At 39.9% G+C, this 17,601-nt stretch overlaps 1 protein-coding gene across 1 annotated transcript in view; it reads right to left on the bottom strand.

Annotated features, from left to right (window-relative positions):
* Nucleotides 1-17,601, bottom strand: part of iars1 (isoleucyl-tRNA synthetase 1) — a 118,987-nt gene that overhangs the window by 37,696 nt on the left and 63,690 nt on the right. Inside the window, exons 16-23 of the mRNA XM_061888025.1 lie at nucleotides 16,561-16,755; nucleotides 13,090-13,176; nucleotides 12,687-12,770; nucleotides 6,949-7,093; nucleotides 4,743-4,863; nucleotides 4,569-4,660; nucleotides 960-1,037; nucleotides 469-590 (exon numbers count right to left, since the gene is read on the bottom strand). Of these exons, the coding sequence (XP_061744009.1) occupies nucleotides 469-590; nucleotides 960-1,037; nucleotides 4,569-4,660; nucleotides 4,743-4,863; nucleotides 6,949-7,093; nucleotides 12,687-12,770; nucleotides 13,090-13,176; nucleotides 16,561-16,755 (924 nt within the window). The remainder of the gene's footprint in view (nucleotides 1-468; nucleotides 591-959; nucleotides 1,038-4,568; nucleotides 4,661-4,742; nucleotides 4,864-6,948; nucleotides 7,094-12,686; nucleotides 12,771-13,089; nucleotides 13,177-16,560; nucleotides 16,756-17,601) is intronic.

Genomic DNA, 17,601 nt, shown 5'->3' with positions numbered 1-17,601 from the left:
CTCCCAACCTATTTGGCCACTGAGTAGGTCTATACAGAAGTTATGTTGCTGTTGTCATTTCAAGCTGCTAAGTAATGATGAAGAATTAAGTTAACACGTCAACATTAACAGACCATTATTTGTTTATTTTTTTCACAACAATGACCCTTTTGTGTGTCAGACTTTATGTTGGCCAAAGCAGTCAACAATAGCTCAAGTGGGCATGTTTTAGTCATAAAAAGAACATTGCAGATCAGAAATTAATGTGGTGCTCAACACTTCATTCGTAAGTGTTCCGAAACGCATCTCTGAAGCGGCCATGATCCACTTGTTTGGTGTGTACCAGGGTTTAGTACATTCAGTTTACATTTGACCAAAACATTAAAAAATAGCTTGATCCTAAGACATTTGTACAAAAAATAGGTCTTGAAAAATAACGGTTGTGTTACATTCGGGGCACTAGGGTAATTCCACCAATTTTTCCCCTACCTGACTTGGGGCAGCATGAGGTAATGGATGCTGCCGATGTCCTTCTCCTCCATGGAGGCGGGGTCGAGGAGGTTGAGCAGATTTTGGTACATCATCTCTGTAATGAAGGGCGTGAAGGGAGCCTGGGTTGAAGCAGCAGAGAAGAAGGGAAGAAAATTATTTGATGCTCTGCTAGTGTAGCTAATTTACATTTCCTGACGCAGAGGTCCAAAAGTCAGAGGGAGCTAATAAAAAAAAGCATATCCAACACATTTTCCCAGAGATTGTAAGAGCTAAAAGTTCAAACAGTTGTGCCAGCAGAAGTGTGCCCGCACCTTGCACCATAAGCACGCTAATTAATTCATAAACCCCAGCTGATTGGTGATTAAAGTTAGGTTGGCTCTCGGCACAGCACACCTACCTCTTCCACATATAGTACATATGACTGTGTCACACAAATATACTCAACACAAACAAATTACGCTTGCACACACACAACTGTTATGACTCACCATCAGCCTGCACATGGAGAAAAGAACACTGAAGAGGGTTTCCAGCGCCCACAGACAGTCCTCGGTACCACTCTCGCCCTACAAAGTTCATACGCGTCAATATAACACGTCCCCACGGAGAAATGCAAAAGAGAGAAAATGCAAAGAAGGGCATATACCCCCGATGCAACTCAACCAAATGTTGCAAAGAATGGTCACAATAAAAATGTCTACTGCACTATTTGGCTGCAACTTGCAGAGGTGGTGTACATTCAATCAGGTTGCTTTCTTGAAAACAGATACAGTATGTAACGTTTGAGACCTGCGTGAAGACTGTGTTAAGACTTTCAAGGCATCCAAAAATAAATGTTTGTAAAATTATTTTTTTTAAATATTTCAATGTAGTTACTCATTATTTTACCAAAAAAGTAATTGAACTACTAACAGAATGACCTCTAAGTAAGGGAAATAAATTAAAGGCCTACTGAAATGACATTTTCTTATTTAAATGGGGATAGCAGGTCCATTCTATGTGTCATACTTGATTATTTCGCGATATTGCCATATTTTTGCTGAAAGGATTTAGTAGAGAACATCGACGATAAAGTTCGCAACTTTTGGTGCTGATAAAAAAGCCTTGCCTTTACCAGAAGTCGCAGACGACGACGTCACAAGGGTGAGGGCTCCTCACGTCCTCACATTGTTTATAATGGGAGCCTCCAGCGGCAAGAGCTATTCGGATCGAGAAAACGACAATTCCCCCATTATTTTGAGCGAGGATGAATGATTAGTGGGTGATGATATTGATAGCGAAGGACTAGAAAAAAATAAAATAAAATAAAAATAAAATAAAAAGTGACGGCTCCGGGCGGCAGCAGTGTGAACGTTTCAGATATAATTAGACACATTTACTAGGATAATTCTGGAAAATCCCTTATCTGCTTATTGTTTTAATAGTGTTTTAGTGAGATTGTAAAGACATACCTCGAGGTCGGATGGCTGCAATGAACACCGAGTGTCTCAGAGAGAAGCCGAGGAGCCAATCTCACTGCTGCTTTTTAAATAGCTACTGCAGGAGGACGAATAATCCAATGATGTCGCCGGTAAAGTATATATCACAATTTTCCCATCCAATAACATGCTGGTTGACGGAGAGAAACATGTTCGCATGACCGCTCTATGTTAAAAACAAAGAAACACCGGCTGTGTCTCGGTGCTAAAGACAGCTGCAATACACCGCTTTCCACCAACAGCATTGTTCTTTATAGTCTCCATTATTAATTTAACTAATTGCAAAAGATTCAGCAACACATATGTCCAGAATACTGTTTAATTTTCCGTGACGTCACGCGCACGCGTCATCATTCCGCGATGTTTTCAACAAGAAACTCCGCAGGAAATTTAAAACTGCAATTTAGTAAACTAAACCGGCCGTATTGGCATGTGTTGAAATGTTAAGATTTCATCATTGATATATAAAATATCAGACTGTGTGGTCGGTGGTAGTGGATTTCAGTAGGCCTTTAATGCGTTACTTTAAAAAAAAAAACTCAAATATATGGTACGCATTTTGGTATGTTTTTGAGAGCAGAGGGCGTGCCTTTAAAAGGCGGTGCCTGTTGCTAGGTTAAGTGTGACGTCACAAGAGCGCACTTCGAGCAGGACTTTAGCTCAACTGTGTTAGCCTCCTTATATTTGATATCAAGTTCTTTTTATTGTGGTGCTGGTTGTTACTTTCTCTAGTAAAAAGATATTTCCTGCATTGAACTTGCTGTGCTTCTGACGTCATGTTGACATCAAAAGATGGGTGTCGTGTTCAATGTATCGGTAACGTTTTGTAATGTAAAAAAAACAAAACCAGTGGAGTTGGCACGTTGTGTAAATGGTAAATAAAAACAGAATACAATGATTTGCTAATGCTTTTCAAATAATATTCAATTGAATAGACTGCATAGACAAGATATTTAAACTTCGAACTAAAAAACATGTTTTTTTTTCGCAACTAGTCAACTTAGAATTTAATAGCAGCAACACGTTGTAAAAAAGTTGTTTCAGGGGCATTTTTACCACTGTGTTACATGACCTTTCCTTTTAATACCACTCAGTAAACGTTTGGGAACTGAGGAGACCAATTTTTGAAGCTTTTCAGGTGGAATTCTTTCCCATTCTTGCTTGATGTACAGCTTATGTTGTTCAACAGTCCAGGGTCTCCGTTGTGGTATTTTAGGCTTCATAATGCGCCACACATATTTTCAATGGGAGCCAGGTCTGGACTACAGGCAGGCCACTCTAGTACCCACATTATTTTACTATGACGCCACGCTGTTATAACACATGGCTTGGCATTGTCTTGCTGAAATAAACAGGGGCGTCCCTGATAACATTGTTTGGATGGCAACATATGTTGCTCCAAAACCTTTCTGTACCTTTCAGCATTAATGGTGCCTTCACAGGTGTGTAAGTTACCCATACCTTGGGCACGAATACACCCCCATACCATCACAAATGCTGGCTTTTGAACTTTGTGCCTATAAAAATCCGGATGGTTCCTCTCCCTCTTTGGTTCAGAGGACACGACATCCACAGTTTCCAAAAACAATTTGAAATGTGGACTCGTCAGACCACAGAACACTTAGCTTTGCATAGTACAGTTTTAACTTGCACTTACAGATGTAGCGACAAACTGTAGTTACTGACAGTGGTTTTCTGAAGTGTTCCTGAGCCCAAGGGGTTATATCCTTTATTAACTGATGTCACTTTTTGATGCTGTACCGCCTGAAGGATCGAAGGTCAAGGGCATTCAATGTTGGTTTTCGGCCTCACTGCTTACGTGCAGTGATTTCTCCAGATGCTCTGAACCTTTTGATGATATTACAGACCGTAGATGGTGAAATCCCTAAATTCCCTGCAATAGCTGGATGAGAAATGTTGTTCTTAAACTGTTAGACAATTTGCTCGAGCATTTGTTGACAAAGTGGTTAACCTCGCCCCATCCTTGTTTGTGAATGACTGAGCATTTTATGGAAGCTGCTTTTATACCCAATCATGACACCCACCTGTTCCCAATTAGCCTGTTCACCTGTGGGATGTTCCAAATAAGTGTTTGATGAGCATTCCTCAACTTTCTCAGTCTTTTTTGCAACTTGTGCCAGCTTTTTTGAAACATGTTGCAGGCATCAAATTACAATTGAGCTAATATTTGCAAAAATTCAGTTTACCATTTCTAACGGTAAGTATCTTGTCTTTGTTGTGTATTCAATTGAATATAGGTTGAAAAGGATTTGTAAATCATTGTATTCTGTTTTTATTTACCATTTAGACAACGTGCCAACTTCACTGGTTTTGGGCTTTGTAGTTATAATAGCACATTTAGAGAAAATATAGGGTGTACCCCGCCTTCCGCCCGATTGTAACTGAGATAGGCGCCAGCGCCCCCCGCGACCCCAAAAAGGGAATAAGCGGTAGAAAATGGATGGATGGATGGATATGATTTTTTATTTTTTTTGTCAAGCTGCTACATCCCCCTGAAGTCTTCTGCCGCCCCACATTTGAAAACCAACCTAACTGAGGCCCTTAATGTCTTGTTACAGTGATTCAGCAGTTGATTTCCTCACATGCAAATTTACTCACCTTGAGGCGGCGTCTGTTTGTGCGGACGTACCAGTTGGTGAGCATGTCCACAAATTTAACAAGACGTGGCACCACAGTGTAGAGGCGGTACGCTGCAGCAAAGTGACAGCAATCCTTGTCAGCAACAAAATCGTCAAAGCTGCTAGATGCATAGACGTTAGGACGTCTTCTTACCGTCCATTTCTGTCTTGACGAACTGAATGAGGGACTGCGTGAAGGACTGGATCCATTTGTCCATAATGTTGTCACTTTGCTTGGCGGTGTTCTCATTGTACAGGAACTGCATGTCCTCTTCCTGACAACACACAAACATTGGCTCATTTAGAAAGGTATCGCCCAATGGCCACAACATTAGGCACATCTATTGGCTCCAGGGATAGGCTCAGTGTTTAATCAATCAATCAATCAAAGTTTATTTATATAGCCCTGAATCACGAGTGTCTCAAAGGGCTGCACAAGCTTCAACGACATCCTCGGCTCAGATCCCACATCTAATACAACACTTGTATCAGATGTTGTGGCTAAAGTTGAGATTTAAAGGTTCTCAACATATTCCAAAGCTAACAAAAGGAAAGCACCGGAATCTGCAGGTTTTGGAGGTAACAAAGACTGCACTTACACGAATGGATCTTTAGATTACATCTTTCATGTGGAACTGGTCTTGGGCCAACTTGTAGTGTATTTTCCGGACCATGGGGTGCACCAGATATTTTTCCATATATAAGGTTCACCGGATTATGGGGCGCATTAGGAGTCATATTTAATTTTTTTTCTAAATGTAAAACACTTCATTGTGGTCTACATCAGTGGTCCCCAACCACTTTTTTTTTTTTATTAAATCAACAGAAAAAACACAAGATACACTTAAAATTAGTGCACCAAACCAAAAAAACTCTTCTTTTCATGACAAAAAAACAAATTATCAGGCGTTGACCGATTCGCAGCTACAAAAAGGTTGGGGACCACCGGTCTACATAACATGTAATGGTGGTTCTAAGGTCAAAATGTTGCATAGATGATGTTTTACAGATCATCTTCAAACCGCTTTCTGACAGTCGCTTCAGGATGCGCCATTTTGTGGGCGGTCTTATTTACGTGGCTCAACTTCGACAGAGTCTTCTCCCCGTCATCTTTGTTGTAGCGGTGTAGCGTGCAAGGATGGGAGTGGAAGAAGTGTCAAAAGATGGAGCTAACTATTTTATGGATATACAGACTTTGTTTCAATCAACAACGGAGCAGCATTTCCTCATCCGGAAACAAAAACACAGGAAATGTGTCTCATGAAAAAACGTCAGACCGAAACTCGCTCATATCTAAAGTTCCTTGGGTGAATAATGTATGTCACATAACAAGAAGATAGAGAAAAAGAAGAAGCTTATTGACTACGGTGTCGACATGGACTACAAAGGCGGAAACACATCATTTTTTAAGGTTTCATGCAGATCCCGCCCTGCGATGAGGTGGCGACTTGTCCAGGGTGTACCCCGCCTTCCGCCCGATTGTAGCTGAGATAGGCGCCAGCGCCCCCCGCGACCCCGAAAGGGAATAAGCGGTAGAAAATGGATGGATGGATGGATGCAGATCCCAAATACAGATCAGCAGGTACCAGAAGGTAGGAAAAGTTGCTTTTGCATAATATTGCGAAACAAAACGTCAGATAATGTCTTACGTTATACACACGCCATAACAATACTCGTATGTTGAAGCACATCAAGCGGTGCGGCTTGATAGCTTACCAAAGTCGTACTAAAACCTTTTTTATAGATTTTTGAGCGCTGTGTGTAATGTTCTACATTTTCAATGGAACATCTAAAATGTTAGTGTTGTTTACTTGAGTCATATCAACATCATAGTGCAGTCTACACTTATCTCTTATGTTTGACTACCATCTACTGGTCACACTTATCATTTCACTGCGCACCAAAATAAATTTCTTCGAGGTCGGGAAGCAAAAGCAGAATTCCGTACATTAGGTTTTAAGGCACACTGTTGAGTTTTGAGGGAAAAAAAGGATTTTAGGTGTGCCTTATAGTCCGGAAAATACGGCAATTGGATCTTCACTGCAAAGATTATGCAGCTTACTAATGCAATATTTTCTCAGAAGATATATTTCTGTTTTTACTACAGTATTAAAGCCTCAAGCAAATGCACACTTCCCAACCAAACAACACCACAGGGACTAACTACTGTGACTTTTTACAGCATTATGTCACGCTATTAATCAAAGGGAATTAGTGTTCTGTACCGATGAGCAATGGATTTGTTAATATGAAATTGCTATGCCATCAAACATGTCTCAGTCTTTTAAAGAAGGGACGGTTAATAAAGGAATGACTGAGAGAAGAAGTGACATTTTGTGGTGTTCATTAAGTGCACCTACCTTCTGTAACCTTTCCACATTCTGCACAAGGAAGCGGTAGGCATTATACCACGGCAGAAATACATCCTTCAGCACATCTCGAACACCGTCCTCTTTGAAACGCAAGTTTTCCGCCCTCACAACTGGGGAGTTGATGAGGTACAGTCTGCAGAGAAAATAGACATAAGTATTTTGTTGAAGCGTCTGCGCCTCATTTGTCTGTATTAGCTCGACAGGGAGTTCCTGTTCCTGTCTAAAAATACGTTAAGGAGATTTAAAAACCATTAACTTACATCAGCAACCTATAATTTCAAACAGGTAAATTCCCACACAAAATGAAAAAAGTACATTTAACAAGTTACAAGACTGGGGATAAACGCCTGTTTATAAACTACAGACATGTTTCTTTACTTCCACATTTTTCTAAAATCCATGCATCCAGCCATTTTCTACCGCTTGTCCCTTTAAGGGTCGCGGGGGGATGGCGTAGCCTCTCCCAGCTGCACCATGGGCGGAAGGCAGGGTACATAATTAAAAAACTACTTCACAAAAAAATTGGACGAATTCATGAGTAAAAGTGGACAACCAATACGATACATTGCTAACATTTCAACATAGATTGCATTAATTGAAATAACGAAGGAAATTGATTGTAAACAGTGTGCAGCTGCAGTCTTTATGCACTTACCAAAATATTTTGACACAATTAACTAAAATATCTTAACAGATTAGAACAGTATAGCATTAGAGCAAACCTGGGCAATTATTTTGACTCAGGAGGCCAAATTTAGAGATAAAAAACGTGTCTGGGGGCCGGCATATCTATTTTTAAGAACACTAATACAAAACCTCACAATAATGACTGATGACCGCCTTAAAAAAACGGAATGGAATTTTAAATCTTTTTACTGAATGACACACCCAGAATGTACATGAAAATAAAGAATATGGGATTTACAATATTAACAACAATGATGAAACACTGAATATTGACAACATATGAATGTCAAACCTCCTCTCGATCGACATATTTTACAATCAAGCCAAACGCAACAAACACAGCGAAATATGAACGCGAAGGGCAAAAAATTAAAAATAAATAAACACCTACATTTTGATATATCTGATATATCAAAGCAGCCTGTTCCTTAACACCACCAAGACGAAGGAGCTGATCATGGATTTCCGGAAGAAAAAAACGATAAACATCCAACCATTGGGGACTACCGTATTTTTCGGACTACTGTATTTTTCGGATTATAAGTCGCAGTTCTTTTCATAGTTTGGCCGGGGGTGCGACTTATACTCTGGAGTGACTTATGTGTGAAATTATTAACACATTACCGTCCAATATCAAATAATAATATCCATCTCATTCACGTAAGAGACTAGGCGTTTATCAGCAATCGTCACACATACACACGTCAACCAATAAAAATTTGGCGGGGGTGGGTCATGGCAGAAGTGCATTGTGAAAAAAAAGATGCTACCTGCTACTACTTCCTTACCTATCAAAATTGATCATTTCAAAACATTGGCGGTAACTTATTAAAATTAAGATTAGCGCTTAGGAGTGACAGATTGTAAACGTATAGAATGTTCTATAAGTTAAAGTTGTTTGAATGACTCTTACCATAATATGTTACGTTAAAGGGGAATATTATCACCAAACCTATGCAAGCCTCAATATATACCTTGATGTTGCAGAAAAAAGAACATGTATTTTTTTAACCAATTTCCGATCTCTAAATGGGTGAATTTTGGCGAATTAAACGCCTTTCTGTTTATCGGTCTTGTAGCAATGACGTCAGAACGTGACGTCACCGAGGTAATACATCCGCCATTTTCATTTTCACATTACAAACACCGGGTCTCAGGTCTGTTATTTTCAGTTTTTTCGACTATTTTCTGGAACCTTGGAGACATCATGCCTCGTTGGTGTGTTGTCGGAGGGTGTAACAACACTAACAGGGAGGGATTCAAGTTGCACCACTGGCAAGAAATCTGCCGCCAGACCCCCATTGAATGTGCCAGAGTGTCTGCACATTTTACCGGCGATGCTAAGACAGACATGGCACAGACATGTATGGATAACCTGCAGATGCATTTGCAACGATTAAGTCAACGAAATCACAAAGGTGAGTTTTGTTGATGTTGTTGACTTATGTACTAATCAGACATATTTGGTCGCAGCATGACTGCCAGCTAATCGATGCTAACATGCTACGCTAATCGATGCTAACATGCTATTTACGCTAGCTGTATGTACATTTGAAACTAGATACCCACATTTAATGCGAAACAAACACTTACCATTCGACAGATTTAAGTTGCTCCAGTGTCACAAGATGCCAAAGTCCTGATCGTTTGGTCCGCACATTTTACCGGCGATGCTAATAAGGCAGCCATGCTATGGGCCACTTCATTAGGTACAACCATGCTATGGCCGATTAGCGTCAATAGCTATTCGCTCAATAGCTTTAGTTTCTTCTTCAATTTCGTTTTCGCTATCTGCCTCCATACTCCGACCATCTGTTTAAATAAATGCGTAATCTGTTTAATCGCTTAAGCCGCTGAAATCCGAGTCTGAATCCGAGGTAATGTCGCTATATCTTGCTGTGGTAACCGCCATGTTGTTTGTATTGGCAGCCCTGTACGACGTCACAGGGAAATGGACAGTCGCATCGAAAATAGCGAAAATCAAGAACTTTATAGCTTTTTTTAGGGATATTCTGGGAGGTGTAAAATTTTGAAAAAAAACTTAGAAAAATAAAACAAGCCACTGGGAACTGATTTTTAGCGTTTTTAACCCTTTTGAAATTGTGATAATGTTCCCCTTTAACATACCAGGCACGTTCTCAGTTCGTTATTTATGCGTCATATAACATACACTTATTCAGCCTGTTGTTCACAATTTTTTATTTATTTCAAATTGCCTTTCAAATGTCTATTTTTGGTGTTGGATTTTATCAAATTAATTTCCCTAAAAATTGCGACTTATACTTTAGTGCGACTTATGTTTTTTTCCTTCTTTATTATGCATTGTCGGCCGGTGCAATTTATAATCCGAAAAATACAGTATGTGGAAGGGGTCTCTAACTTCAGGTTCCTGGGGATACAGATCAAGGAAGACCTGCCGTTGAGTGCGAACACCTCAGTGACCATCAAAAGGGCACAGCAGAGACTTTACTTTCTGAGACTCCTCAAAAAAGAACCACCTGTCACAAAAACTGCTTGTGTCCTTCTATCTCTGCTCAATAGACAGTGTGCTGACATACTGCATGGGTGTATGGTGTGCCAGCTGCACGGCGGCAGAGAGAAACACACTTCTGAGGGTCATAAGAACTGCCATGACGATCACTGGCTGCTCTCTCCCCTCCCTAGATGAACTGTACAGTGCCAGGTGCCTCAAAAAGGCCCAAAACATCATTAGGGACCCATCTCACCCAAGACATAAACTTTTTGGACTGCTGCCCTCGGGCAGGAGATACAGGACAATAAAATGCCGGACAAAGATTTAAAGGCCTACTGAAACCCACTACTACCGACCACGCAGTCTGATAGTTCATATATCAATGATGAAATCTTAACATTGCACCACATGCCAATACGGCCGGTTTAGTTTACTTAATTAAAGTTTTTTGATTTCCCACAGAGTTTCATGTTGAAAACGTCGCAGAATGATGACCCGTATGATGACGTGTGTTTGTGACATTATTGGTGGTAGCGGACATATTAGCCCAGCACCACTTACGGCTAAAAGTCGTCTCTTTTCGTCGCATGATTACACAGTATTTTGGACATTTGTGCTGGTGAATCTTTTGCAATTTGTTCAATTAATAATGGAGATGTCAAATAAGAACGCTGTTGGTAAAAAGAGGTGGATTGGAGCTGCCTTTAGCGCCGGAACACAGCCGGTGTTTCTTTGTTTGTTGTGAAGCTTTAACACAGAGCGGTCAAGCGAACATGTTTCTTTATGTCAATCAGCAAGTTTTTGGATGGGAAAATTGTGATATTAAGTCGACTCTTACCGGAGACTACAGTGGATTACGCGACCTCATCCTGCAGCTCAAAAAGGCAGCTGTGATCTTGGTTCCTCGGCTTCTCTCAGAGACACTGCGTTCACCGCAGCCATCCGACTTTCAGGTATGACTTTAAAATCTCACTAAAATACTATTAACACAGTAAGCAGATAAGGGATTTTCCAGAATTATCCTAGTAAATGTATCTAATTACATCTGAAACTCTCCCACTTCCGCCCCCTGGAGCCGTCGACTTTTCTTTTTTTCTTTTATTTAGTGCTCCAATGTAACTTTGCTCATCCACGAATCTTTCATCCTCGCTTAAATTAATGGGGAAATTGTCACTTTCTCTGTCCGAATTGCTCTTACTACTGGTGGCTCACATTATTAACAATGTGAGGATGTGAGAAGCCCTCACACCGGTGACGACACGCGCACATCGTCTGCGACTACCGGTACAGGCAAGGCTTTTTTATTAGCGACAAAAGTTGCAAACTTTATCGTCAATGTTCTCTACTAAATCCTTTCAGCAAAAATACGGCAATATCGCGAAAGGATCAAGTATGACACATAGAATGGACCTGCTATCGCCGTTTAAATAAGAAAATCATATTTCAGTAAGCCTTTAAGAACACATTTTACCCGAGAGCAATAGTGTCGCTGAACACAAGACAAGAATGACTGTGCATGTGAGCTGTGTGCTGGGCATTTTTATGTATTTGTATCTATTTATCTATGTTCTTATGTGTTAAGAATTTGCACTAAATTAGTTTTGCTTACAATTTTGTTGTACAATGACAGTAAAGATATATTCTATTCTATTCTAAAACAGGTAAGTAAGTACACATTTGTAGGTTCTGCAAGCTAAAAAAATTTAAATACGTGACTAACTTCAGGAAGTTTGACATTCCTAGTGTAAATACATTATGAAAACCCTACAGGACATTATTCAGCTGTATTGATCTGTCAAACACATCCAAGTTGATTATCAATATGCCTTGAAGCTAAACGTCGCCCCATGAATATTTACTGTGCAAATGTTCAGGGGCCGTATTAATGCCTTCAAAAGCAGGGATAGTTTGGTTACGCAATTACAGACAAGCGGAGTTAGAAAAGTCATTTTGTGAAACTGTGAGCTTGTACGGATTCTAAAGTAGATGGGGTGCACTTTCTGCGTAACAAGCAACTTTAATGGCAACGAGTGTTAATTACAAAGCAGACATTGCCATGATGAGGTCAAATCCTTTTTGGCGTTTGAAATGAGGACAAGATTATTTAGGGTAAATGACTACCGGTGCTGCTTTGTGTGACTTATTTAAGAATATACAGTAGTTCAGTGTTGAGGAAAAAGCATATATTGTACTGAAAATGCCAGCATTAGAGAGAAACATGCACTGATATTTATCTTTAAAACTCACTCTTTAGTGTATATGAGCATATGGTGCAACTATGTGGTGCTTTATTCATTTGGCCATATGGCCGTGCCGCTTCTACTGCTTGGGGCACATGTAAGAACGTGTATGTGAGCATGCGTGTGCTGCTTGCGTGAGGTTGTGAACACAGTATGTACAGTAGGACTACAACAGTTTGGAGCAGTAGCTCTTTTAAAACCGTGCCAGCTAATGACATAAGGTGGGTTCACACACACACGTACACACAGCTCTGCCACCGGCACGCAGGCTTTCATGCTTCAGAAACGCACAATCACACTGGCTCACACTCAGACGCAGAGCTGACCTGAGGGCATCGGCACCATAGCTCTGCACTATGAGGCCCGGGTCCGGGTAGTTCTTCTTGCGCTTGCTCATCTTCTGTCCATCGCTGCAAGGGGGTAAGACAAAGACATTAATGCGCATACACACACACACATGCATGCATGCATGAGTATGCATCTTAAGTACACGTGCACTTGGTATTCAAATTAGCCAAGCCTTCCAGGTCAGCAGGCCTGTGAGTGCTGTGCTGCGTTTTAGGGCCGAAGGCTGAAAAAGGGGAGAAGCTCTACCGAGGAGCAACTCTGAGGGCTAAACTGTACCAGGACAAATACCGCCATTATCTTACGCAGGCATGTGACAAGAATATAACAAAGTTTGCATGAACACAGACGGGGAAAGCATTTTCAACAAGTCTGAAGACTGACCTGGCCAGTACCAAGCCGTTAACGATGACATTCTTGAAGGGTGGTTTGCCAAACAGGGCTGTAGAGAGCACCAGCAGGGTGTAGAACCTGCAGAGAAACACAAAAGTGTAGCTACATAATTGACATATTGAGCTGGTGAGTTGCTGCACCGCCTTCAAGCTGGTGAAAGTTGATTCTAGATTACAAATCATGCCTTTCACCTGGAGAGTAGAAGGATTTAGCCATAAATCAAAAAGTTGGTCAACTTTGACAATCAACTTATACCCTGATATGGCAAGAACAACAAGAAAAAATGCTTGATTGCAGCCACCTTTTTTAAAATTATGATTTATTGTTCATCTAAACGGCAAGATATGAACATCTTAGAGCAGAACAATTATTTGAATTTGAAATTCTATTATGGCTTCTTACTATTATTAAATCAATGAGTGAAAGAGCATGTTTATGAGAAGTTTAGGATCTCCCCATGGTTACTTCTTTTTATTTGACACAGCGCTAGTATACCTAATCAATAATCACGAAACTCAACAAAAAAGTATGTCATAGGATTTTGCGTTCACATTACCACAGGTGGAGTCACATAATTGGCCAATAAAACAGAATCCCCTGTTAAAGGTATATTAATATTGAGGAAATTGACATAAATATGAGTGAAATGTTGTCATTAGGAGTAGAAGAAACTGAACCTCCCGGACATGAACTAAACAATGTCAAGCAGGCCACTTAAAACAGCATCTAAACTACATAGCTAAAGCTAAATAATTTAAATAATGTAAATAATTCAATGTATATACTCTAATGATTAACTTGTGTGATGACTGAATTATGCTGATAATATATATTTATACCATGAATCGATTAACTTGGACCCCGACTTAAACAAGTTGAAAAATGTATTCGGGTGTTACCACTTAGTGGTCAATTGTATGGAATATGTACTGTACTGTGCAATCTACTAATAAAAGTCTCACTCAACCAATCAATCAATAACATACATCCACAATAAATCTCATCCGCTTGTGTTGTTGTGAACAACATCATCGATATAACATTAATGTACAAACAGTGGTCGCAACTTGAGAGCTGTCTCTCTCTTTATTTTTTTTATTTAACAGCCTCAAGTGAGTCACCTCTTTACTCGGCAAGTTGAGAACAGCAGCACAGCCCACTTCCCCCCTTCACAATAATAGCGCGGTTTGCCGTATCCAATCTGACTGCACTATCAAAATAAAGCTTTCAAAAACCACAAGCACGATGTACTTAAAGCAATTAGGCCCAATCCCAATACAATGTCCAATAAGAAACATATGTTTAATCATAAGTTTTATCATAAACGTTCAGTTAAAATGAAGCTAATAGTTTTTTTTTAAAGGTACTCTTTATTTAAAAAAATATCAACAAGTATTGAAATACATAACAATATACATTTTGGTACTAACATAATGTCGGTACATCTCGAGGTGGGAAGTACGTGCAAACATAAGTATGTAGTCGCTTACGTGCCCGAACATAAACTAGGGAAGATTACAAAACTCTGCCCCTTTTTACTTCATTTGGAGGGTGTAGTGGTAGTGGGTGAGGCCTAGTGGTAGTGAGTGAGGGGGTGTATTGGGGTTGGGCCTTATTGATACATTTACAAAATGAAATTTTCCAAAGATGTATTCCAATAAATGTGAAGATTTTTGCATTTAATTAACAAACATTTTATTGAATTTCATTTTACACAAAAACCACACACTCAATGGTGCCAAAACAAATGTAAAAGGTAAAAAACTGAATTAAAAACAACTGTGCCGGAAAAAGTGAATTATTTTTTTTTTAATATATTGCTATTGTTATTTAGATTTGTTATCATTGCTATTACTTTAAGTTTTGTGGTTTATTTGGTGCTGATTTATATTGATTTTTTTTTAACAATATTTAAAGTTAAATTTTGGTGGTACAATAAATATTCATGAATTTCAAATAATCAATAACCGTGTAATCAATCGTGATTATGTCAATAAAAATAATTGTGATTATTATTTTTTACCATAATTGTTCAGCCTTAGAACATCCCATCAGTCCGCATCTCAACAGACATTGTACAGTAAGTGATTGTTTTATTAGGTTTGTAGTTTGTATTTCTTGTTTAGCACATAGCAATACTGCTGCATTATGCTTAGTGTTTTAGTAAGCACACGGCTTCTAAAATGTGTGGCTTATCCCCTTTATATTCAGGCTCAAAAATATAAGGTTCTGGACAATAATTTGTCCCAAAGTAATCTTTGTTGTCTCTAATAGGTTTATGCTGAAAAATTAAATGTATTTGTGCTTGTGCAATGACAATAAAATGTATTTTTTACTTCCATTAAGTTGCATAATTATTAGTAGTTACTGTTGTTCAATGGAAAAGCAAAGCCTCTGTTAAAGGGGAACTGCTGTTTTTTTTGCCTAACGATCACTCAATCAATATTTATTAATAAAGCCCTAAATCACATGTGTCTCAAAGGGCTGCACAAGCCACAACGACATCCCTGGTTCAGAGTCTACATAAAGGCAAGGTTAAACTCACAACCCAGTGGGATGTCAATGTGAACGACTATGAGAAACCTTGGAGAGGACCGCAGATGTGGGTGACCTCCTCCCTCTCGGGGAGAACGGATGCAATAGACGTCGAGTGGGTAACATAATATTGTGAAAGTCAAGTCCATGGTGGATCTAACATAATAGTGAGAGTCCAGTCCATGGTGGGATCACAGGGGCGGTTTAGCTCGGTTGGTAGAGTGGCCGTGCCAGCAACTTGAGGGTTGCAGGTTCGATTCCCGCTTCCGCCATCCTAGTCACTGCCGTTGTGTCCTTGGGCAAGACACTTTACCCACCTGCTCCCAGTGCCACCCACACTGGTTTGACTGTAACTTAGATATTGGGTTTCACTATGTAAAGCGCTTTGAGTCACTAGAGAAAAAGCGCTATATAAATATAATTCACTTCACTTCATTATGAAGGACATGACGGACGTTTTTTTTTTTTAATGCATTCTCACTTTGCAAAAAAATGACAAGAATACGTCCTCATCCTTTTACTATCGACGTGAGAGGCATGATGTACTCAACTGCAACATGTGTTCAGCCGCTGATTGGAGTAAGGTGTCTATTTAAGAGCTTAATGATTGCTTGACTTTGTGGTACAATGGTAATAGAACCTGTAACTACCTTGTATGAACAGTTTTTTTCTTGCGTGTCCTTTTAGTTCTGCATCCTATCAATAATGCACTAAAGTTTCCGCATCATCGCATATTCAAGACGCACCTGCCTGAGCAGTGACACTGAAGTCACGGTTTGCACTTGTGGCACGGCCAGAAGACCATACATTTTTATCAGTCCCACATTTAAGTCATTTAGTTTCTTGTCTTTTTTTCATGAGTTGGTTGTGTGCTACTTGAAAAAGGTTATGGTGGCCATTCATCATCTACCCACTCTTCCATCTTACCATCCTCTGGTCTGGTCAATGCCCTCAGCGATGAAATCTGCAGGGAAGGAGTCCTCAAACTCCTTCCTGTTTTCAAAGGGATAGTGGACCTGGGCGTAGGGCATGCTGCCACTCTCGAACCAGCAGTCGAACACCTCGGTGATCCTACGTAGGACACCTTTGCCACAGCGCGAGGGAATGGTCAGGTGGTCGATGCTGGAGGGAGGGGCGCATGAGACATGACATTAAAAGTCAGGGCAAAAAGACTAGAATACATTTAGTGGCTTCTTTAACACATTTCTGTGAAATGTGAAGTACATTACCGTATTTTTCGAACTATAAGGCACACTTAAAGGCCTACTGAAACCCACTACTACTGACCACACAGTCTGATAGTTTATATATCAATGATGAAATATTAACATTGCAACACATGCCAATATGGCCGGTTTAGTTTACTAAATTGCAATTTTAAATTTCCCGCGGAGTTTCTTTTTGAAAACGTCGCGGAATGATGACACGTGCGCGTTACGTCACGGACTGTCAGGAAATATTAGCTCAGCACCAGTTACGGCTAAAAGTCGTCTCTTTTCATCGCATAATTTACACAGTAATTTGGACATCAGTGTTGCTGAATCTTTTGCAATGTGTTCAATTAATAATGGAGACTATAAAGAACAATGCTGTTGGTGTAAAGCAGTGTATTGCAGCTGTCTTTAGCACCGAGACACAGCCGGTGTTTCTTTGTTTTAAACACAGAGCGGTCAAGCGAACATGTTTCTCTACGTCAACCAGCATGTTTTTGGATGGGAAAATTGTGATATATATCTTACCGAAGACATCATTGGATTTTTCGTCCTCCTGCAGTAGCTGTTTAAAAGACAGCTGTGAGCTTGGCTCCTCGGGTTCTCTCTGAGACACTGCTTGTTCACCGCAGCCATCCCACCTCGAGGTATGTCTTTACAATCTCACTAAAACACTATTAAAACAATAAGCAGATAAGGTATCTTCCAGAATTATCCTAGTAAATGTGTCTAATTACATCTGAAACGCTCACACTGC

Source organism: Nerophis ophidion, linkage group LG02, assembly GCF_033978795.1.
Source record: "Nerophis ophidion isolate RoL-2023_Sa linkage group LG02, RoL_Noph_v1.0, whole genome shotgun sequence".
NCBI lineage: Eukaryota > Metazoa > Chordata > Actinopteri > Syngnathiformes > Syngnathidae > Nerophis > Nerophis ophidion.
This window is presented reverse-complemented; position numbering and strand designations above follow the sequence as displayed.